At 43.3% G+C, this 24,812-nt stretch overlaps 1 protein-coding gene across 1 annotated transcript in view; it reads right to left on the bottom strand.

The window, feature by feature from the left end:
- The window catches only part of nrg1 (neuregulin 1), a gene marked incomplete at both ends in the record, with an annotated part of 36,576 nt that extends 19,017 nt beyond the window's left edge, over positions 1 to 17,559 (bottom strand). The window contains 3 exons of the mRNA XM_083982935.1: positions 2,736 to 2,794; positions 7,012 to 7,150; positions 16,857 to 17,559. Of these exons, the coding sequence (XP_083839061.1) occupies positions 2,736 to 2,794; positions 7,012 to 7,150; positions 16,857 to 17,559 (901 nt within the window). The remainder of the gene's footprint in view (positions 1 to 2,735; positions 2,795 to 7,011; positions 7,151 to 16,856) is intronic.
- Between the last annotated feature and the right edge of the window lie 7,253 nt (positions 17,560 to 24,812).

Genomic DNA, 24,812 nt, shown 5'->3' with positions numbered 1-24,812 from the left:
CAACCCGGTGGCTGTGGAAATGACGGTGGGGTGGAGTGATGTTGTTAGAGGAACTGTGGGGAGGGGGATGGTTGTTCATATCTCTGTGGATGATGAACCTAAACTAAGAACCTGAACCCAGACCAGCCTTATATATAAAACTTTAATGAGAGCAGTAATGGGTGTTTAGAGGCCAGTGACACTCAGTCTGTCCTAATTAGTTTGGAGGATTACAGGTTTAACAGTGCAGTCCTTCTTCCTGAAAACTGATTATGAGACACTGTGGCTCATTCATAACTGTGTGACACTGTGTGAATGTTTGATTTGAAGTATTAAGGCTTTCTTTCTTTCTTTCTTTCTTTCTTTCTTTCTTTCTTTCTTTCTTTCTTTCTTTCTTTCTTTCTTTCTACTCTACAGGCCTCCACATCTGAAGATCACTGGCATCGACACAGACGTCTGCTGCCACCATGTTTGGACAGACACACAGACACTGTCCTGTCAGTGTGGTGTGATTTCCATTAAGGAACAGTATATAAGGTAGCTAAGATCTATCTGTGCTGCATCTTGTCCCAGTGACATGTGCCACTCCATCTCTTAAAGAAAAAAACTCATCAAATACACAATCGAGACGGAGTTGTTTTCGAGGCAAAAACAACTCGAAAACAACTCTGTCTCGTAACATTCCATTATTATCTCATAGCGTGGTGAGTGTGCAGGTCACAACTTGTCCACCAGAGCTTTTTGGAGTTGTTGGATTGTGTATTTGATGAGTTTGATGAGGGAAACCAAGAAATTCCATGAGCCTCCGTAGCGTAGCTCTGAGCAGCTCACGGCTCTGCTCCGTCATTCTAAAAATAGCTTGCACCGACAATTAAAGATAACTAACCTACTCCTAAAACAGGGATTATGGCAATGGGCCAATTTGCCAAAATGTTGAACTATCCCTTTAAAGTTCACTTTTAAGGTCTTTTGACTGACTCCAGAAACTCCTGTGTCTTCAGTCTAAAACCAGGTCCAGGGGGAGCCTCATCGTGAGGAGCCAGTTTCACGTGATGGGCAGACCTGCATCCTGATTGTCAGACACACCACAGCAAAAAAAAGCCTCTGCCCTGTTCTCCCTCTATAATTCAGCTGATAGTCTTGTTGGAGAGGTTCCAGCCGACCACACAAAATGGTGGCTCCTCACTTTGTGGTGCTGACTCAGCTGACGGAGCTGACTGTGCTGCCCCCTGACTCAGCTCAGACTCTGACCTGGAGTGCCTTCTTGGCAGCCTCTGCTCCACGGAGGAGGCCTGCTACAGTACGTACGTCCCGCTCCGCTGGAACACATCATAACCGGAGGTGCAGTAAAAGTTTAGTGCTGTCACCTCCTCAGGTAAATCTCAGACGGTAGTCGGGGCCTGACCTCTGCAGCTTCAGATGCTGATGCTGCGCTACAAGGATTAGCTACAGCGTCCTCTGGTGCAGTCGTCTCCTCACTGGGACAGTGGAGGAGTCTCTCTATTTTAAGACTTCAAACTGACTCGTTCTTCAGTTCCTTGTTACAGTTACGGAAGAAAAAATTCACGTTCACAAAACTGGCTGCAGGAACTCAGGGTCTGAATATCTATAATGAGATCCGCCGGGCTCCAAGTCCCTCACTTCTAAATACTCTGATACATTAGTCTGCACTCACAAACCTGAAGCTATAGCTGCCTGTTATGGATTTTACACTACTTGTATCTATTCTTATTCTTACCCTAACCCTATTAAATAAGGGGGAGCTGGTTGACCACTGACAGTAGCAGCATCAAACCTGTGGCTCTTAAAGGACAGATGAGGAACATCAGTGTCACATGAAGGTCGCAGCAGCTGGATCTTTAACAGCTGTTTCACCACCAACAGTGAACAAAAGTGGTTCTTTGTGTGTTTGATGTTTAAACTAACACCTGCACCAGGTTGTGTGACTGAGTCCAGTTTAACCTGTCAGAGCTCAAACATCGGACTGGAACAGGTTCTTCAGCTAACACACATCTTAACTGTTTAGTATTGTGTCAGGGTGAGGAGATGTTGACTATTACCAACCGTGTATGTGTGTGTGTGTTTGTGTACACTGGCATGTCTACACATGCAGCTCTAAGCAGCTGAGTTGAGGCGTAAACTGCAGCTCTACAAATTATTGATAATTTCGATTGATCATTGACTGTGTAGTTTGAAACTCTATGTATCAACATCAGTGTTTGTCCTTGTCTGATGAATGTCATGTGTATATATGATATATACGTAACTGGACAGTCTGAATGGATCACTAGTTAGCAACAGGAAGAATTACTGCATCTGCCTCCAAATATCATTAAAAAGAAGAACTGCATTGAGAAGGCATCGTCTGTCTTTTTTTGTGGTGGTCTAAATCTGATCTAGATCAGTTCCTTTGACAGTTTGAGCCATGTTGATGGGCAGGTATATACAGACTGAAGCATACAGTAACTCTGAGCACACACAGTAAGGACCGGAGCACTGACAATTTGCAGATCTTCCAGTTGAAAAAAAAAGAAGTAAGTGTTCAAATGTAAAATAAAAGTTGTCTAACTTCTACAGCAGCACATGCAGCTTCAACATCCAAAATAAAAATGATCACAGAGTTCAACATGCAGGAAGGATCTGGGCTGCACAAAAACCACAGGTCTACAGGAGGAAGAACTAAAAGAGGAGCACAGCACAGGAAGTGTTAATCGAGCATGCTCAGAACCAACAGGCTGAAGAGGAAGTTGACATACTGTAAAAGCTGGCCATTACATAGTTTTGGCAGCGATCACCAGTAAATTCATTTGGACACCTGGTTAGGGAAATAAAAAAAGACAGAGAAGAAGAGAGAAGGAGTTAATTCAAGGAGCTGAGCAGAACCCACGACAGTCACCACTGGTGTTGGCAGGAAGGGCCGGCTGGAGCAACGGGTCCAGCTCCTGTCTGTGAGGCTGGGTCCACTTAGTCACCTCAGACCTCCACACACAGGTCAATCATCATCTCCAAAGTGAGGGAGATGATGGGTAAAGACACGAGCCTCCATCAGGCTCTGGGGCTTGAACAGTGTCTTAGCAGCAGACTGAAATTTGCATGTATGTGTATGTGATATAACGTTGTTGCATCAGGGCTTGTCAGCAGCATCCCACCCCGAAAGGCAACACAGGCCAAGATCCAAGCTGCAGAGGTGTTTAGAAAAGAAAGTGGCAGCAGCCCTAACCACCAGTGATCCCTGGGTCTCCTGCATGTAGACATGTGGGAAACATCGAGATCATCGCTGTGGCCCGGCGCTGGACCAGTGGAGCAAAGTCTGGATGCAGAGAACACCCAATAGGCCTGGGTGTTTTCTGGGGGGGGGGGATGGCGGCGGTGAGGCTGGATGGGAGCAGCAGGAGGACGTCTGTCTTACCTCCAGACCGGACACACCTTCACCTGAGGTGGAGGGGGTGTCGCGCCGCTCGGAAACAGAATGATGGGGTGTGATGAGATGTGACGTATACATGCAAATTTCAGTGCACTACGCCTCCTGTGCTCATTCAGGAAGGGGGGCAGGAATCGATTTTTTATGTCTGTCGCTAAAGGAAACATGGACTTCTCCTCCGCCTCCGGGAGAAAACATGAGAGGGTGAAACACCAGCAATGACATGTGGGACTGATACAGTTGTGTTCACATACGTTTTGGGTCTGACACTTTCTTTAGCACAGCTCGTTCACATCGGTGCCCAGTGTATCCCGCCAAGCACCTGGTTGGGTGGGTAGAGAGGAAGGAGAGATAAACAGCACTGACATGTTACACACAACACATGAACACACGTGGACAAACACATAGAGACAACACAACACAACACATGGAGGATCCAGGACACGGCCCTGTCACCACACAGCTGAGCTGATGAGACTGTCCTCCTGTAAAAAAGAAATCCCACTGGTCGCCCATACTGTAGTTTCGTTGCTAGGCGACATCTAGTGGTTGTATTAATTATGACGGGAGCAAAGGGAAAAGTGCGGAGGAAGAGGTTGTGGTGGACAGACAGGTCAACAAAACACAGGAATGTGACACAGAGCAGCTGATGCTGTTTCACTTGTCCCCGACCATTCAATAGGCCTAAAGCTAATCACATTGTGTCGTCGTTACCATGACAACATGGATCAGCTAATCTTGAGGAAGTACGTGTTTAAACCAAATCACCAGCTTTTTCTAAACCCTGGCCAAGCATTGATCATCATTATGGTAACCATGGCAATGAAGGCGGGGACGTAACTGTTTCTACTGTATAGCATCTGTGTTTGTTAACAACAAGGGCTTGGTTGTGGTTTGTGAAATAGGCTACTGTGTTAACATTTAGTAAAATGTTAATTGTAAGTGTGTGACAGGGCTCAGACTGCAGTGTGTTAGAAACATCAGACTGACGGTATTGTGATCTGGTATCTGTATGGAGATACATTTGTGTCAATACATCAAAAGAAAAGTTGATTTAAACAAAAAAGATATTTTCAATCAAAACAAACTTCACTTCAACAAAAAAAAAACTTTTCAATAAAAAAAAGGGTTTGAATGCAAAAAAATATTTGAGACCCCAAAAAATTGCATTTGAACCCTTTTTTTCTCTGATTGAAAAGGTTTTTTTTCTTTTTTGATTGATTGAAGTGGGTTCTTATTTTATTGAAAATATCTTTTTTGTTTAAATCAACTTTTTTTGTGTGTGTGTCATAAAGACACAAATGTATCTCCATAAATCTGGAGCAGCTTTACACTGCTGAGGCACTGAATGGTGACACATGAGTTTAGGCTAATAATGGGATGTGGAATTGTCCAGTATAACTATAATTGCTACAGTTACTGGCTTGTGCTATACTGCAGGTACCCAGATTTAAACGATAAGACATTCAAATTGAATTTACTATCATTCGCTGTGTGCTGGATTCAAGTTTTGGAATTTATATGAAAAAAACATGTCAGTGACAGTCCAGTTCACTGGGACAGGGTTGGGACGTTTTCTGTGGTAAAGGGTCAAAGAGACTGATGGAAATCTCCATTTATAAAGAGTGCAGTCCTATAACGGGAGTGGAGACCTTCTCTGAGGTTTCTATGTGTGGTGGCCCTCATGGTTTCTGACAAAGATTCTGTAAGTGTTGGGGCCACAACCTATTATCTGGATCTTATGCTTCCAGTAAAGGCTACTTTCTGTGGCCTTGACAGTGAAGGGTAGATCCATCTTCTACGACCTCAACCTCACGAGTGCAGGAGCAGATGGTGACACGTCTTTCTTCCCTCTTATGAGAGAGAACTGAAGCCTTGTCAGCGAACTGAACATAGCTGTGAACACTTTGTTCTGCCCTGACGTTGTGTTTGATGAAATCACAGTTTTTGCTCATTTAATGTTTCCTGCTGTGGATCGGGTGACAGCAGCCTGTGGTGTTCAGAGCTCAGATCACCTTCAAACGGCTGTCCTTAAAAAAAAAAAAACAGCTCTGACGTTACCGCTGACGCTAAGCTACCCTTAGCTTAAACCCTCTCCATCAACGGCTCTGTCTAAATTCAGAGACGGTTTGTTTGGATTCCAGACAGAGATCAGGTGCTTCACTGTCTCTGCTCGGCGTAAACATTATCTTTATACGTCGCAGACTCCAGACAGATCTGCAGATCTCTTGTATTACAGAGGAATCCAAACACAATCTTCCTTGTGTGTTCTGCTTTCTCAGAGTTTATGTGTCAGTGGGTCAAGTCTCAAGAGGATTAACTTCCTGCTCTCCACCGCTCTCCTAAAAACTGTTGTGTCACACACTGGCGGCCTCATGCCCATTTCTTTTACCTGCACCTGCCTGAGTAAACATTCATCAGCCTCGAAACTACAGACTTTATTTTAAAGGTATAGTTCAACATTTTACGACCATTACCATAATCCCTAGAGTCATAGGAGTAGGTTCATTACCTTTAATTATTGGTGCATGTTGTTTTGAGATCCACAGGGCAGAGATGTGAGCTGTTCAGCGAGCACAATGGAGGTGAATGGTACAGGTCCCCTGTCCTTCATCAAACTCATCAAATACACAATCCAACAACTCCAAAACGCTCTTGTGGACAAGTTGTGATCTGCACATTCACCACACTATGGAATAATCATGTAACATTATGAGTCAGAGTTGTTTTCTAGGTAAATGCATATGGAGTTTCTCCCATTTACTCTAGAAAGTAGTTCCAAATATTTGCTTAATCTGTTGTAATGTTACATCATTATTTCATAGCGTGGTGAATGTGCAGATCACAACTTGTCCTTGAGAGTGTTTTGGAGTTGTTGGATTGTGTATTTGATGAGTTTGATGAGGGACAGGGGACCTGTACCATTCACCTCTGCTGTGTTAGCTGAGCAGCTCACATCTCTGCCCTGCAGATCTCAAAACAACATGCACCGATACGAATGAACCTACTGCTATGACTATAGGGATTATGACAATAGGCAAATTTGCCAAAATGTTGAACTATCCCTTTAATGTGCTACGTACAGGTCCCTAACTCACTACATATTTCAACAGGAGCACTTGTTGGATGTGATTAATGCATTAGAGCCAGTTACTTGATAACAGCTGATCAGCTGTGAGGATTTTACTCACCAGCATGGAGCATGTTTGTGTGTCACACATCATTTTGGATTCTAGCAACCTGGTCAGTCGGAGGCTGACTGATAAAAGATTCATCGTGTTTCACAGCTGGAAAGTGGTTCTTTCTGCTTTATATGAATTATTCCAGGGGCTGTTTTCATTTTTCATCAGGCTGACCCTTTTTTTTTTTACTGGTCTGAGCCCCAAACACAATGGAACAGCTTTAAGCAACATTAACACAAGTTGTCGTGTGTTTGCTGTGATCTCTGTAGTTTCAGGTGAAGGTGAGAGGGTGAAGTTACTGAGGACAGTTTCATTCAGCTACACAGCTGCTATGTTACAGTTCAACAGTCATTTCATAAGCTAACATGAGCAGTGACATTATACCATGTTAAGGCAGAATCAAGGTCAAACCTTCAGTCCATGTCCTACCTGCAAAGAAACTTTGTGCTGCCTGGCATGATTTCAAGGGTGAAGCACTCCCCTCCATTAACACAGTAGTTCTTCTGGCTGTCGCTGCAGCGCGTCACGTGACTGGAGGTCTTGGCTGTCGTGGTGGTGCTGGTGGCAGCTGCAGAGGACACTCATAATTAGTGCAGCAAGGAGAAGGTACGGACACATAATGTAGGTTACACTGAGCCTGGCTCGGTCTGCATGTTACAGTAGATGAAACTTGAACTTCCCATCAGTCAACACTCGGTCATAAACCTCAGACGGTCTTAAACACTTTAGAGTCAAAAATGGATCTAAAAGAACAGATTGATTTAATTCGGTGGACTTGAATGGAAAATTACACCACACAGAAAACATCAAAATGCCCATTTACCACCACCACCACTCTCCATCCATTCATATGATGATGATGATGTGAGTGAGTGAGTGAGTGAGTGAGTGATGCAGTTCATTCATCAAAAACACGAGTCGAAACGTACAAAGTTGATGGATGTATTTTTGATACTTGCAGACCAGCGAACATGTTTTTTCTTCTTCTATTTTTTGGCACAACAGCTTACTCATGTAGAAAGTGCATCATGGCAGCCTTTTTAACAAAATGTATTCAGTTAAGGTTTAGTTTAATATATTATGTTACTTACTTATGTTACACTATGATAACTGAATGTTTGAAATTGCATTTGCTATTTAGTTACTTTAGGCGTGTTTCCACTGCAGGAACTTGGGGGTAATTTTCCGGGGCCAGCCCCGTTGGTGCATGTCTCCACTGCAGGAACCTCCCCACAGGAACTTTTACAGGGCCGAATGGAGTCCCTGCCTGGGGGTAGGTACTCGGATCGGCCCTGAAAATGTCCCGGTGGGGCTTGAGATTTACTCAAAGCAGGATCATGTGACGCTAAGAGAAAGCCCCAAAATAAGATGCATTTTTATAGCCCAATGTTACTAAAAACGGAAAAACGGCCGGAAAAAAGAGAGAACTAAAAAAAAAAAAGAGTGGTAAATAGGCGATCGCGGGATTACATGACGATCGAGACGGCATTTTTTTTTTAAGAAAGCGTCTATACTGACAGAAAAAACGACAAGGGGTGTAAAAAAAAAATGCTGCACAACGACCTCGCGGTGATCGAAACTGTTGCATGTCGCCATAGGAGCCCGGTGGGTCCTGTCTGCAGTGGAGACACGGCCACCGAGAGGGCCGAGTGAGAGGACGGTTCCTGTAGAGGTTCCTACCCCCTCCCTTTACCAGGAACTCCTGCAGTGGAAACGTGGCTATTAATGTAAGGTAGGAAGGTGTATAGGTAGGTACTGTAGGTAGGTAGGTAGGTAGGTAGTGAGTACAGCACTGCCAACATGTCTGTAGCAGCAGCATCTCAACATTACACAGCACTTTACAGCTCACTTATATTACTGTCCCTGAGAACACAGTGAATGAGGTCTGACCAGAAATGATGCAGCTGAGCAGAGATGATGCAGAGACGTCGATGGGGCTGTGAGACAGCGAGGAGCTGCTCTCCATTCATGTCTTCATTGATAATTAACTTTTAATGCTTCGACTGATGGTGGAACTTCCTCTCTCCATGCAGTGGTGTGTGTCTGCGGCGCAGGGCTCCGGTTACTCTGCTCATGTTCATCCTCAGCATGCCTGATGGAGTGCACTGAGGGATGCAGATTTCCCTGCTTTTGCTGCTGGATCAGTAACATTAAACCAGAGCGCAGTGACAGTGCTGGAGCTCGGCCAACAGGCGGCTTCACCTCTCTGACGCTCAGGCTCTGTGGGCAGAGCTGGGGTTGTGTTCGCGGAGCAGCCTCTGCTGCAGTGGATGGCGTTTCTATCAGGTGTCGTCAAGGACAAACCGAGGAGCACTGCAGCAGCAGAGCAGAACCCTCCCTCTGCATGATGGGTCACGACAATCACATCTGTCAGTGTGAAATATCAACCCAAGAAGAGTTCAAAACGGATTCTGCTATGAAAGGACAAGAAAGAAAAAAAGAAGTTTGCCTCTGACACACCTACTGAAGATGGTTCAGTGTTTTTGATTTAAAAAAGAGTCTACCGTCAGTTACCAAAAAAGGAAAGAAGAAAGTATGTGAGTATGAGAGAGAGGGAGAGAGAGAGAGAGATATACAATATACAGTATATATACAGTATATATATATATATATATAAAGAGAGAGAGAGAGAGAGAGAGAGAGAGAAAGAAAGAGAGAAAGAGAGAAAGAAAGAAAAAAAGAAAGAGAGAAAGAAAGAAAGACAGAAAGAAAGAAAGAAAGAAAGAAAGAAAGAAAGAAAGAAAGAAAGAAAGAAAGAACAGAAACCCTGCCCCTGCAGGCACACATATGCAAAACTCGATCCATTCCAGCATTTGACGCATTTTGAAAACAGCATGATGCTGCATGTTGAGAAGCAAGGTTGAGCAACAAGCAGTATGATAATCCACAATAAATTATCTATCACAGAACCGTGTGGTCTGTGGTGCCAAAGTGAGGGGGGGGGGGGGGGGGGGGTATGACAGTTGAGTTGAAGTGAGTGAGTTACACATGATCTGATTTCGTCAGCATCGCCACAGTTTACACAACATCCTTCCTCTGTGCTTATCACTGCCTGAGTCACTCTCTCATTCTTTTCTGCTCCTTTCATTCAACTGTAAGATAAACTTATGTTATATAAACTCATCACTTCCTGTAGTGTAACAATAAGCATCCTCTGTCAAGGTTATTGACACGGACATCTTAGACAAAGCACAAATAGGAGACATGTCCAGAAATCAGATGATGGTAGACACTAGACAGCAGCATTGTAAATTCATGCTGGTCTTTTGCTCTCGGTCCACTCGACCTTTATGGGTGACACCTTTTAAGCCATCACTACTCAGTTATATTCTCATCAGTCATGGGTGATATGAACCAAGCCTGCACAGACATGGCGCCCTGTTGACTTGGAGGAGAGACACACCCTCATCCTCCTGTGCCTCCACTGTGCCATGACCCCTCTCAACTCAATCTGAGTTTCAATGCATTAAACACTTAGATGTCCCCAGTGCCACAGCCCAAGGTCAGGTCACTAACATGGCCACACACAGACAGCCATCACTGACTGAGACACTTCATGGTGGCTGTTTTGGCTGTGGAGAGTTAAAAGATAAAACAGAGATAAAACAACCATCAGGCAGGAGTCGACAGAAACTAACCCTCAGGTCTGACTCTCTATCTTGTCATCACTGCTTTTTCACCAGTAACATTTTAGACAAGTCACAGCAAAACAGAGTGAGTCAACATCTAAAACTCCTTATTTACATTTTTGTAAATCCCCAGTTTCTGTGTGTGACTGTATATTACTGTCTTTAAAGGGATAGTTCAATATTTTGGCAAATTGGCCCATTGTCATAATCCCTATAGTTTTAGGAGTAGGTTCGTTACCTTTATTTGTTGGTGCAAGCTATTTGTAGAACGGCGGAGCAGAGCCGCAAGCTGCTCAGAGCTACGCTACGGAGGCTAATGGGATTTCTTGGTTTCCCTCATCAAACTCATCAAATACACAATCCAACAACTCCAAAACGCTCTGTTGGACAAGTTGTGACCTGCACATTCACCACGCTATGAGATAATAATGGAACGTTACGAGACAGAGTGGTGTTCGAGATAAATACAGAGACTGCTTGCTGCTTTTGCATGAATTTACCTCTAAAACGGCTCCGTCTCATAACAAATGTGCAGGTCACAACTTGTCCACCAGAGCGTCTTGGAGTTGTTGGATTGTGTATTTGATGAGTTTGAAAAAAACCAAGAAATCCCATTAGCCTCCGTAGTGTAGCTCTGAGCAGCTCCCGGCTCTGCTCCGCCGTTCTAAAAATAGCTTGCACCGACAATTAAAGGTAACAAACCTACTGCTAAGACTATAGCGATTATGGCAATTTGCTAAAATGTTGAACTATCCCTTTAATGTGACTGGCCTTGTACATCTATGACTGGTCAATGAATGATGGGAGATGAAAGCTCAGTATTCAGACTGACACCTCCAAAGGCATTTGTCTGTTGTGTTAAATTTGTCAGGTTTAATTCTTTACAAGTTCTGAATCCAAATTTGAGACCACAGTCGCCACTGGTCCCTGTCATTGTGCACAGTAATCATTATTCATTACGACAATATAATTTCATTAACACTCCATACTTGATACTACATTATTACATGAGTACCGAGTTGTCGTTACTACATTACTACACACCATGCACTGTCAAAGCTCTCAGCTGTGAGGATAAAGTGTTGCCTGTAGGAGAAAGTCACACTCTGACTGTGGAGCTGCAGTGTCACTAGTCTCCTGTGTAATGAATGAAAACGCCCTAAAGTACTGTGCTGATAAATTATGAATTTATCTTAAATTACCAAGAATGCTGAATACATGAATGACTCTAAAAAGATTTTCTGCAATGCAGCTGTACACCCACCCACCCACACACACACACACTACAAAGCACATGGCCTTAAGGAAACATCCTCTTTGAAAAGCTAATTTCCATGCTACAGATGATATTCATAGCAGCACTGCAGTGTCGGTAAAGTCTATTCCCAGGAAACAAGGTAAGTGTATCTAAAAAGCTATAAAAACATTTAAAGTTTGTTCAGTTGAAATATCATTTTGGTAATTGCCATTGTAAAAAGATAATTACAACCAATTTGCAGGATTTTCATACACCTACGCTAAGAATATTTCTCTCTAACCATTCATAGATTTTTGTTGAAACTCTATTAGGAAAAAGAAATATGGAGATTGTGTTTACAAGGAAAACCCTGCAACATTTTTTTTTTTTACTGTGTCACAAGTAAAAAACACCTCAGAAAAATACACACATTTCAGTGAAGTAAAATTACAGACTGTTCATACTGTTACAAGGCTGCAGAAGTTCAGTGGTGGGGAGGAGGAGAACATTTACCTCTGTCATCTCAGGGTTGCCTAAAGAAAGCCAACATGGCGGCAGAGACTGATGTCATCAGTCACTGTATTATCTTGCCTTCTTCTTACCAACTATTATTATGGCTCATACTGTAATTATGTTGTGTGAGTGGACAAAGAGAAATGGCTGTTAGGACAGAGGTGCTGAAAGGATCAACACATTGCTACACTCAGTAATCAAGAGGCTTTTGAAACAGCACAGGTAAGATTTAGATGGATTAAACATGAGGACCTGTGTTTATCATCACTTGGTTAGAGATTACAAACTGACTGACCTTGAGAGGGAAACACCATCTGGCCATTTCAGTTTCCTTCTCCAGTGAAAATAATCACTGAAGGTAATTACATGTGTTCAGTCCATTGATAGATTTATCACTGTAGGCCTATTTCTCTTTTCTTTTTTCGACTTTGTATTATTTGTACCATTTTGTGAAAGGAACCCCTCGAAAATGCGATGATTCACCTCAAGGGGCTATCCTGAATAAATAGACATTCAAATTCAAATAAAAAACACTAATTTAGTGCGACCACTTCACCTGCATGTCTCTGGGCTTTGTGGTAACCAGAGGAAGTCAATGCAGGGACGTGGAGATGGTCCAAACCCAGATTTACATCCAGGACCAGAACTATCACAAACTGCTGTTTATCATATTGGAGCTGAACAGCCATGTGTCATTACTGTCCAATATCAATATCAATAGAAAATTGTCAACTTTGAGATCAAGAGATAAGCTCATAGTTTGTCCACTGGATTTTTTATTATTAGATTATTAGAAAATATTTATTCATATAGTTTGTGTTAAAATCTGTCAGAATGTTATCACATTAAAAGTATTAAACATTTATTTTTGCCTGTACAGCATAATGTAGCATAGCATAGCATAGCACGATGTGCCACAGTGCAGTGCAGTGTAGCATAGTAGCCTATAGCATAGTGCAGTACAGTGTACTACTACAGTATAGTTTATTATAGTACAGGACAGTATAGTGCCGTAAAGTACCATATAGTATACAATATAGTTGTAGTGTAGTGTAGCAAGTATTGCATATGGTATGGTATGGCGTGGAGCAGCGAAGTACAGTGAATCATAGTATATCATAGCATAGCACAGTGTATGGCGTAGTACAGTACGGTACAGGACAATATTCAAGGATTGATGTTATGTTACATGTTCAGTTTTGTTCTGCCATGTTTCCATTATGATGCAGTGTGGGCCAACAGTCATCACCACACTCATAAACAATAGACTTCACTTTGAATGGCTACTCAGTATAACATCAAATCATACTATATGTGCTCTAACAGGCAGCCGTCATTCAATTTTAAGAGCAACACTTACATGATTCATTGTGCATCTGTGTGACTGACAGCTTCTTCATCACACCAGCTGTTCTTCAGCTGGACCAGTGAGGAGAGTCTCAGCCAACATTCTCACCGAAACTACCAATCTATCTACAAATTTTCCATGATTCATAACGGCACTCGTCGAAAAGATAGGCTTATTTTTTTGAGGGTAATGGTGTTTACATTTTCTACATAACCAGAGTGGACCGGGTCTCCTGACTATGACTGTGTCAGCTACTGAGGCTCTCACTCTGCTTCACATATGATCTGCTGCTGCTGCTGCAGGAATCAATGAATCATCAGTGATCTGCTGCTGCATGAATCATCAATGAAGAATTCATTTTAAGAGATATTTTATTGGCAATGGCGAGAGCGCCGGTGTGGCCATGAATTCCAACGACCAAATGACCGAGTGATGAATGTAACACTAAGTGAGACCAGACAGCCGATAGGTTAACTGAGCGAAACCTGGACATCCACTTCAGTCCAGCAATTACAGGCTGTGAGAGCCTGACTGCTGAAATGACAGGGTGACATGTTGAAGCTAATAACAGGTTGGTAACCTGTAGTTCAGGGGGAACAAAGCGTTGAGTATCAGGTTCTTGTATCCACTCGACCAGAGTGGAGCCACCTAACTGAAGTGATGCAGGCTAATTAAACAGTCGGCAAATAAATCCTATCTTCATCAGGCCCCATAATGCTTACTGTTTACTGGGACTATCATTTAACTGAATGTCCCTGCCTGCATGTGTCTCATTAGTAATAAAACTAATGATGTTGCCAATGTGGAATATGAACAAGTCCTCTGACGTCTGCAGTGAAAAGCTGCAGGTTTTCTCAGACGGTGGTGACTAGTGCTGCAGTCTGCTGGGGCAGCAGCATGTCTGACCTCCACACAAGGAGACTGGACACGCTGGTCAAAAAAGCTGCATGGGACTGTGATTGACAGGAGTCTGGACCTGCTGAGGACCATTGTCGAGAGGACGTAGGACATTTTTTGGACAACACCAGCCACCCTCCCCCTCAACACTGTAACAGTGGCAACGTTTCCTGATGTTCAGGAGATCCTTTGTCCTCACTGTCATCAGAATGTACAACACTTCAGGAATGGACTCAATGAATTATTATTCTTATTGGTAACACTTTATTTGACGCCTATCTCTATAACACATTATAACCATACTTATAATGAGTTATGATGCAGTGGCACTGTATAACTATAATTATAAACACTCATAAATTATCATATTGCTTTATAACAATAAGCATAACATTATAACTATATTTATAATGTATTATAAATGTGGGCATTGTCAGCCAGTTACTAACAATTATAACGTATTATAATGCCTGACCTTATAAGTCATGATAAAATGCTTTATAGTGTGTTATGATTATTGCTATAAAGTATTATGATCATTTATGAGTGTTTATAACTATAGTTATACAGTGTTATAACTGCATTATACCTCATTATAAGTATGGTTATAATGTGTTATAGAGATAGGCGTCAAGTAAAGTTCAGATTAGCCAAGCACAGAATGACTTCCTGTGGATTTGGGATACATTTGTTTTCCTTATTTGATTTTAGGGACTGTATCTTTTATCCATTGGAGCTGAAATCCAACCAGTTTAACAGCTATTGCGGTTAACATTAGCTTTCCAGTGTAAGGTTGGGTTCCATTTACCTCAGAAGTTGGATGTTGGAAATGAGTCACATCCGAGTCGACTGCATTCCTGTATTAATGGGAAGCTTGTTATTAGGAATACCAGCTGATAACAACTCACTGTACTGTATTTTGCACATGCAAATGCAGTAGCAATAATGTTGCCATAAAATAGTAATGACTTAGTACTGATGTGATACTGCATCAATAACTATCAAGAAGTCATGTAAGAATGCAGTTCTGTCTGCTGAGTATACTTGTGTAGGTGTCATAATGCAGTAAAGACTGCTGAGTCCTTGTGCAATTATGTAGTAATAACTGCAGAATTCTCATGCAATAATGCAGCAATGATTACTGAGTATTAATGTGATAATAGTCGTCATTAAGACGCAAGAGACTGTGATATATAAAATATGGGATGTCTAGTAACTCCTGGTGCATCCTCAGTGGAGTCAGCGGAGGTAGCTTGGCAAGCGTGACTGAACAGGGCCATAAACTATTGAGGAGGACGACGACAGTAAAAAAAAAAAAAAAAAACCTCCTCACAAATGACAGGAACATGAGCGCCACAGATTCAGGTCATCTGCTGCTGCAGTGAGGACGTCCGGGGTCCTATGGGGGGCAGGGGGCGGCACCATCCACCCAGCATGCCACACTCCATCAGAGCTATGCTGAAATGCGCCACTTTTATGTTTGACCTTCTTCTTATGTATTTGCTTTGCTCCATTTGAATGTAATATGTTGTTATATGTTCATAATAATGAAGCTCGAACTTGTTTGGTGAATCCGTCGTGGAGGAGTCGCACAGCAAAGTCGGGGAGGCTCAGTAGAGGAGGCACCATTGATCCCTCACTGGCTTCCCACCAGCACAGGCGGGCGGGGAATTAAATACTAGCAGTTAGTTACAGGCCGTTAACTACGCAGAGATCAACTGTCTGCTGATTAAGTGAAGCTAATCCTTCTCTGAGGCACTGGCTGGAATCTGACCCTCCCTCCACCCCTCCCTCCCTCCCTCCCTCCCTCCCTCCACCCACTACCATCACCTTCAATTAGCTAACCCGGATCCAGAGCAATAAATCACACAGTGATGTGACTACAACAGGAGCGTGGCGGTGGCGAGCTACCGGCAGACAAGACAGTATTAGTGGTTGTTTTTTCCCCCTGCGGCAGAGGGATGGAGGGGGCATCAATTAGCCTCCAGCAGGCTCTGACCTTGAAATGGAGCGCAGGCAGAAAACAGGAAGTCTCCCTGTTACCACAGCCTGGAGTTTCAGTTTGTGTCATGCATCATTTATTGATTTCCACTTTTTCATTCAACTGCCGGTGCGCAGCCACACATTTTAGGAGCCTTCCATATCGCACGCCGTCTACCAGCTCAGACTGACACCACGCAGCATCCGGCCACGTTGTGCATATATTATATATAAGATATTATTGTGTGGAAGACGGAGGGATCGTTAGCGCTAAAAGGGGAAGGAGCCGATCGCCCACATCCACTCGTTGTGGGGGCGTGAGGCAGGTTTGGATAGACCTGCTGTTACTCCCCACACACACCTCTCTGTGGAGCAGCATTTCATTGGCTTAGTCATGGGCCTCTGCACTGCACTCTGCAAGTCTCAACGTGCCTGCTTCCAGGCAAAGTGTCTGAAAGCAGACACTTCCCGGCTCAGCTGAAAGAATGCAGCATTTTACAAAATCAATGGTTACACAGAAAAAACACACACACACATTTGCATAGGTAAGTAAGTGATGAAAATCAACCCAAGGTTAATCAGGACTGTCCCTGTCCATCACCACATCCACATCCACATCCACATCCACACACACACACACTGTGTCAATGAACATGTGCTGGGTACTTACAGATTGTGGGGATGATGTCGTTGGATTCGTCTGTTGACTGAGGGTGGGGAGTCTGCTTCGAGAGAGTGGGACGCTCTGCGTTGTATCTCAGTGTAACAGAGTCATCGGACTGAGTCTCTCGCGGCGTCTGAGGCACGTACGGCCTGCGCGTGGATTTCTCTTCCACTACTACCTCAGGACGTCCCGGGGTGATGGCGATGGCCGGGGTTTGGGAGACAGTAGACGGAGATGAATGAGGAATCGACACTGTTAGTCCCAGCGTGGGGTCAACTGATATAATAATAGGGTCCTGTCCAATGCGTTTAGGATCCGAGTGCGTGGGCGGTTCGTACTCAAAGATCTTATCCACAAAGACCCATTTAAGGCCAGCTGTGCAGAGGGCTAAGCTAAGCAGACAGGCCAGGATAGGCAGAATGCAGATTTTCTCAGAGTGCAGGCAATTGTTAATCTGTTCCACCTCTATGCACACACAGCAGGTCCCTGGAAAGGCCACAATTCCCAAAGCCCCCAAGTGCTCCCCATCACCATCACCACCTCCCTCTGCAGTTCCCTCAGCACCCTCCTCCCCACTCTCACCAGCTGCCTCCGTCTCCTCAGGTTTCTCCTCGGGGACTTGTCCAGTATCAACAGTGGAGCCGGTGGGGGAGGCCGATCCGGAAGGGGGGACAGGCCCCGAAGAGATGTCCTCCATTCCCTCAGTCATCCTGTCCAACTGCTGGATGAAGGTCTCTGAACACCTCAACTATTAACTGAGAGCATCACACAGTGGCTGCCTGCCACCGGTCTCCTCAAGTACGTTTTCCATCACGAGGCTGCAGAGTCAGAGCTGAGCTTTCAGAGAGAGGTATATTAAAAAAAAAGCTCTTCAGACTGAGTCGGAGCTTGTTAACAGTAGGGGAGGTCTGCAGACAGGCTTCTGTGCACGAGGGACAGGAGTTCCTCACTCATGCTTTCTTACAAAGACACACAATCATGGGTCTATAAATAGAATCGTCAAATTAGCTGCAGGCGATAAAAACAAACCAAAAAAAAAAGATGAAGAAAAAGATGGCCAAAGAGTCAGAGTCCTGAAACCGTCCTGTCCAGTCTAGCAGTGAGCAGTGGTGGAGCAGTGGCGCTCACTCACCTGAGCACTTGGGCAGAAGAGGCGGTGTCGATGTGCTGGGCCGGCTGCAGCCGCAGTAGCTGTAGTGCAGAGGACGGGACGGCCAGGCACTGCAGTGGCAGGAGGGACATGCTGTCTTGTCTCTGAGCCTCCGAGCTGAAAGGCTGAATCATCAGGGAGCGGCAGGTGCCCTTCCTCTCAGCGCAGCCACAGAAACAGATGAGTAAGGGGAAAGAGAGAGAAAGAGAATCAGAGAGAAGGAGGGAGAGGGAGAGGGGGGGGGCTGCAGTAGCACAGAAGGGCAGAGAAGACGGGATACTCCCCTTTTTTCTTCTCCCACCCCTCCTCTCTCAATTATTTCCTGGTGCTGAGCAGGACAGCCTCTGGCCTCCTCCCTCTCTGCTTCTCTTCCTGTCTGCTGGTGCTGCCCGTGCTCTCTTTGCCGGCTGCTCCCAATCCCAGCACAAAGCATCCAGCTAAGCAAGTTGCTACTTGATCCAATTAGAACATGTCAGCCAATGGCAGGGAGGCAAACTGCTGAAGCCACCCCCCTCCTAGCACCACTCCCCATTGATTATGCTGATACTAAAGGGTGTGTTTTTTGTCAAGGGGAAGGAGCCAGGGGAGCAGACATATAATCCACCCCAGGAGGATGCAGCCATTGTGTCCTACTCTCCTCAAGTATCTGCATTCACTAGTATAATAATATAATAACAGAGATGATAATGATAATGAATACAGTGCAAGTCTATTGCACTGACAGGATACACACAAATAGGCACGCACGCACACACACACACATACGCTCCATGATTTTGCTGGAACAGCCACTAGTAGAGTATCTGCGCTGGGCTGGGAGGAAATGATGGAGCACAAATATTAAAATCAGGGAAGGTGACTAATTATTAAATGAACTTCTTGTGATTATCCTCTGAATATCAAGAAATGGAAACAACTTTTGGTCTGGCATCCATGTCATCAGATATAACAACACTGAGTAAAGTGATGAAATTGATCAGAAAACTCACACTGTCTCCAACAGTGGGCAAGTGTGACAGAAAGCCCCCCGACCACCAATAAAACTATTAGCTCCACAACCCCCCAGCCCTGCTGGCTAATAGGCTGGCAGGACAAAGTCTTCCTGAGGAGTCGGGGCTTAAACAAGATGAAGACAGTCAGAAAGGTCAGGTCACCACCGCGCTGAACATTGACACTGCTGCGACCCTTTCCAATCCTCAGACAGAATTAATACCAGTAATGGTATCTGTGGGAGAGGACTTCCTGTCAGGCCCCTGAATTAGGGACCTCCATATTGATTCACTTCTCAGCATTTCCATACCCTTTGTATGGAGGACAAAAAGTGACCTAGAAAATAACTAAATCAGCATGATGAATTAAAAATATATAAATGGATTTTTCGCAAAAAGAACCAATAAATAGATAAACTGGTAATAAATATGTTTCTGTATTCAAGTAGGCCCAAGGGAAGCAAGTATAGGCTATAGCTGAATACAAAAAAATAGCATCATCTTCATTTATGGTTTATCAAGTTATTTGGTATCATTTATAAAATTTCCTAATATACGGTATGTCCTGCATCACTTTTGAATCCCTTTTTTGAAGCATTAAAGGGACTACGAGGAGTTTTGGAAAGCGAAGTGTTTTCACACTACATTTCCCATGAGCCTCCCCGCGCACTGCGCAAGACGGACGAAAGCGAAAGCATTTGTCAAGAACGTTTTCATTAATCAAGAACGAAAGTCGGAGGTTTGATGACGATCAGATACCGTCGTAGTTCCGACCATAAAAAATGCCAACTAGCGACCGCCAGCGTCCGGGAAACTGAAAGTACTGTAGGAAATGCTGGGCGAGTCGACCACTAAATAATAATATCAAAATAACTATAAAGACAAAACGATTAATGAACGAAAATTATGGGAAGGACAAGCTCAGCCGTGTGAAAACCCATGTCAAGGCAGTGTTTGTTGTTTTTATTCTATAAACAGTGTTAAATTGTGAGAAAAGTGATTGATTGATTGATTGATTGATTGATTGATTGATTGATTGATTGATTGATTGATTGATTGATTGATTGATTGATTGATTGATTGATTGATTGATTGATTGATTGAGGAAGCTCAAATATAAATTCAATTCATAATTTTATCTTATTGAAATTAGATAAATTAAGCACACATTTTTTCAGTGCAATTGAAAATGTTGAGCAAACATTGTACTCTTCGTGTATAAATGTATAGTGTGATCAGTGATAGTGTTTTACATTATAGGAATACAAGTGTTGGTGAAGAATGTGTGAATATTTTTGGTTATGTCTGCAATACGCACTGATCTCAGTGTATGCTGATGACTCCACAAAGTATCTAGCAAAGCAACAATTAGTGATCTAAAAGCTAATGGAAGAGTGAAGCAAAATAAGAATAACTGTGTTGTGTAAACTTGAAAAACTACATCAAGAAAAGTAAAAGTACTAAAAGTAAGAGCAAGTTAGACATGTGAGGGTGTTTAAGAGTCACAATTCACACAAGAACAGTGCTCCAGAGTCCTGGTATCGCTTTGTCTTTTGTTCTTTAAACAATAATAAAATAAAAAAACAGAAAAAAAAACTTCACACTTTGATGCTTTCACAGTTCCAGCTCCTCATATTTGAGCTGCTACTTTACGTTGGCCTTCTCCATGCGTTGTACCCAGGGGACTGTCAGCGCTATGAGGAGCACCTGTCTGGTCTTTGTGGTTGCCTCAACAGATTGCTGCTACCAGCCAAAGGTGCTGGTCAGGGCTGCACCTGCACCTATTCACCAGTTCTAATGAAGTGGCGGTTCTTCTGACCAGGAACATTTGTTCTTGGCCGCAGCTTCAGCCACAGCCTCTGCAAAGTGCAGTTAAGCAGCTGCTTCAGACGTGCTCTACAGGGAACCTCTGGTCAAGACAGGATATCATACCCATCCAGGAATTTGAGGCACAAAGGTTCAGTCAATCATCTTCTCATCATACCACCCACCATCCTGAATCCTACCATCCTGCTTCTCCATTCCAAAATGGCACCCGTCCTCGCCTGAGCCTCATCACATTAAGGTTGTGGAATGGTTCCCAGTCCTGTCATCCCAATGTCCACCAGGTCCACCAAAGGTCTTTGTGTCTGCTGAGACTTTCCTGCTCCCAGGCCTTCTTGGGCTCTCCAATTCCTGTTGCCACTTGTTTCCTCTCTGGATTCCTTGGAGTTCTGGTTGGGTAGTGTCACTTTTGTGCAAGTGACCCTGAACTCACCAAGACTGCTGAAAATGAGCTGGAGTTTACTGCTCCTTCCATAGAGTACTGCTCTGCTAAGAATATAAAGCAGCCCCATCTGCAGAGGTAGTTCTGATCTTCATCTCCGTGTTCCACTGTTGAAATGATTACATCATACACCAACAGACACCAAAAGACTCGGATTAAGCCTTAATCTGCACAGCAATACAGACTCGTCTACCATGGTGAACCATGATCCCCCCTCCCTGAAGGTTTAGTGGATCTCTGCTGTAGCCCTGGGGCTAAGATTTTGCTCAGGCTCTTGTCTGGTGATGATAAACCATGGATCTGGATTTGGCAGGCTTTAAACTCATCCTTTCCAAGGACATGAGCTTCTAGACTCTGGAGTACCTACCTACCTCCAGGCACCGATGATGTGGTGACAGTGGGATCATCCATAAAGGATCTAATGGGGGTCTGTGGAGCAGGGGAGACATGAGAACTTCCGTCTTGAGACGTTGTGGCCACACAGTAGTTGTGGCACAAAGTGCCGGTGGTAACTGATAACTACGTACCGGTAACTCTCTGCTCTCTCTCTATCTATCTCTGTTTCTCTTACACACAACCTACATACTGACCTACACCAACATGATGCCTCAAACTCCTAAAACTGCCGACTTCACAGAGATGATAGATGAGTGGAATCTGCTCGTTTACGTGCCCCTGCTTCTTTTTAGCCTTTTAAGGGTTAGTTCTGGTTTTGTGACATGGGGTTGTGTGAGGCACTCACACGTAATCTGTGAATTATCAGCAGCAGATTCTGATCAGTGCACTCCCAGTTAGAGGGGCCGACCAGGAGCAGCAGGCAGCCCCACAGAGCTGTGTGTTGCTGGAGGGGGGGGGGGATTTTTAAACACCCACTGATACAATTCAATATGCATTCAATGTTTGCTTCATGAAGCCTATGTTCAGCTGTTTATCTTGCTGTAAAAAAAAAAACACTCTCCTTTTCGCTCTACTTTTTTTTTCTGCCCTTGAGCTACCATATGCCTACACATAAACACATCGTTTTACTATGCATGGCTACCTCACACAACCCCACATCTAAACACCTAAACTATCCTTATAATGCACAGGTTGCTTCCATACATGCACTCTATCCATACTGTATATGAAAAGGTGGTACAACTTTATAATAAGTACAGCATTAAATACTGAATTAATCATTTATAACCCATGAATACTCATTCGTATGTAGTATGTTTTACTCATCATTGATAAGCACCAACTGTATTTATAAACTACATACTAATGAGTATTAATGCATTACAAATGAAGAATTCAGTATTTATTAATGCTTAACTAATGGTTAATAGTGTGTACTTATTGTAAAGTGTTACCAAAAAGGCCATACCATAAAGTGACCTCAGAATAGTGGAGTTGGATCACTGAGCTAGTCACCTGTCAATGAGCTGAGGATTATCCTCAATGCACAAGCCCCTCAAACAAAGCTGAAAAGATAAAGACTGGAAGTCACGAAAGGGATCCGGCTGCAGACAGACCCTCAGAGGTCAAACTGGTCTATAAGGACAAAAACTTACTGCATCCACAAAGGGAAATAAATTACCAGATGAATGCAAACAGGCATTAGATTCAGACAGAAGGCTGTTCTGAGATCAGATGTGAGGAAAGTTATCACATCCACTCTAGTACTGTTCCCATCAATGGTCTGTTTTTAGCTTTAACTGGGCCACCACTGTATAAGTGTCCCCCCAACCCCCACCCCTGACTGTTGTTTTTGCCTATTTTGCCTTTATCAGAGGAGTGAAGCCATTTCATTTCTCTATGTACTGTAATTCAAACCCTCCTCTGTGAAATTGGACAATAACTCTCCTCAGCTAGAGTTCCTCAGCCTTGCACCATGAAGAATTTCAGTTTTTTGAACATCCAGGATCATAGGAAGGAAAAAGAGGAGTAGACCATAAACGACTCAACTAAAGATGTGAATCTGTGACATAAGCAGAGTGTTCGCTACATGAATGAGTTGACAGTGATATGTGTTGAAAAAAAAAGGGGGGGGGGTGAAGACACAGCAACATTACAAACAGATGACTGATCCACCAGCCCATATACCTGATGAACACACTCATCATACACATCATGCCCTTTCTGATCCACTCACTAAAATGGAACCAGGGCCACCCACAAAGATAAGCACCGACAGGAAGTGAAGAGGGTGATCACAACATTGATTTCCCATTTAAGGTTTGTAGAGATTATGAAACTGAATGTTATGACACACCACATGTTTAGACACCTCACCTTTAGACATCTGGTTACTAATTCAATCTCTGTTGTACAATCAGCAGATGAAATATTTGAACCGACTTGAGCTCAACAGAAGATATAACAGCTCAGATTGTTGTCAACTAACAATGACAGAAAACTTTTGTAACTTTTAGAGACAAACTTGTTTTAAAATAGCCTATGGTCAGATCTTTATCCACGTGATGACAATGAACAAACAGTCTAGTTCAACTGATAACACAGATCATCACTGTCCATACTGAAAACTTCAGTCGTCAGTGTGGCTGAAGGTGTGAAGCCCTCGACTAGTGACAAGAACAGAAGCCAACTGGAGTCAGGAGTCGGTCCTGGTTCACAGCTGATGTTCACAACAAAGATCTGACAGACTGAGGATGAAGAACAGCTGATGGGCAGGAAGCTGAGAGAGTCAGTCACAGAAACTGACTCTGGAGCTGCTGTCTCTAGAAGATGATGAGGAACCAAGAGTCACAGCTGAAGGCTTTTTGTCGACCACTGTACTTCAGCAGCTCCTCTGCATTAGAGCTGAACATTTCATCTACATATTATCTGAATGGCAATATTACTAACTGTATAACTGTATCACAACCAACAAATCAAAGTCTCCACTTGGGAAGGAGGTACAACTGTTTGGCATCAGTCCAACAAAAATCACATCATTTTAACTGCATGAAAAGTGATATAGAAATAAAGTTTAATTGATTGATTGATCATCATTCTATTTTTTTCTGGGAAAATTAAATGAAAAACAGACTTACCCCCTGACAATATCTGTCTAATTAAAGCAGAAGTAAGCGATCCGGTCGTTTTGGCTAACTTCTTGTCAGCCGATGGAGTTAGCAGTCCCCGCCCTCGTCCCTATGTCACCACATTCACAGCATCCCTTGGCTGCACACACAGAGAGGACCGCCCCTTTATGCCGTTCTCTCTCCTCATTGGATAAAGGTTGTAGGATACAAGGAAAGTTTTCTCCTCTGCTTACAGCAAAGCAGAGTGACTGACAGACCCATGTTTCAGACCAAACACTCTATATAAGTGATTGCTGTCGGAAGATACTTTTGCTTTAATCACATGAATGTGTTTTTCATATTATATAAGATAATTATTATCAATGAGTATGTAATATATAGGCTAATACAAATGTATTGTAATTATACAATGTATTATAATTAATTATAGTGAAATGATGTAAATAAATGAACATATAGTATTACTATATTAGTTATAGCATCAGTAACTGATAACATTTTTCTTAAAATATCATTCAGCTCTAATTGTAA

This window comes from Trachurus trachurus (assembly GCF_905171665.1).
Source record: "Trachurus trachurus genome assembly, chromosome: 12".
Classification (NCBI taxonomy): domain Eukaryota; kingdom Metazoa; phylum Chordata; class Actinopteri; order Carangiformes; family Carangidae; genus Trachurus; species Trachurus trachurus.
Note: the sequence above shows the minus strand (reverse complement) of the source record. Positions and strands in the feature narration are given on the sequence as shown.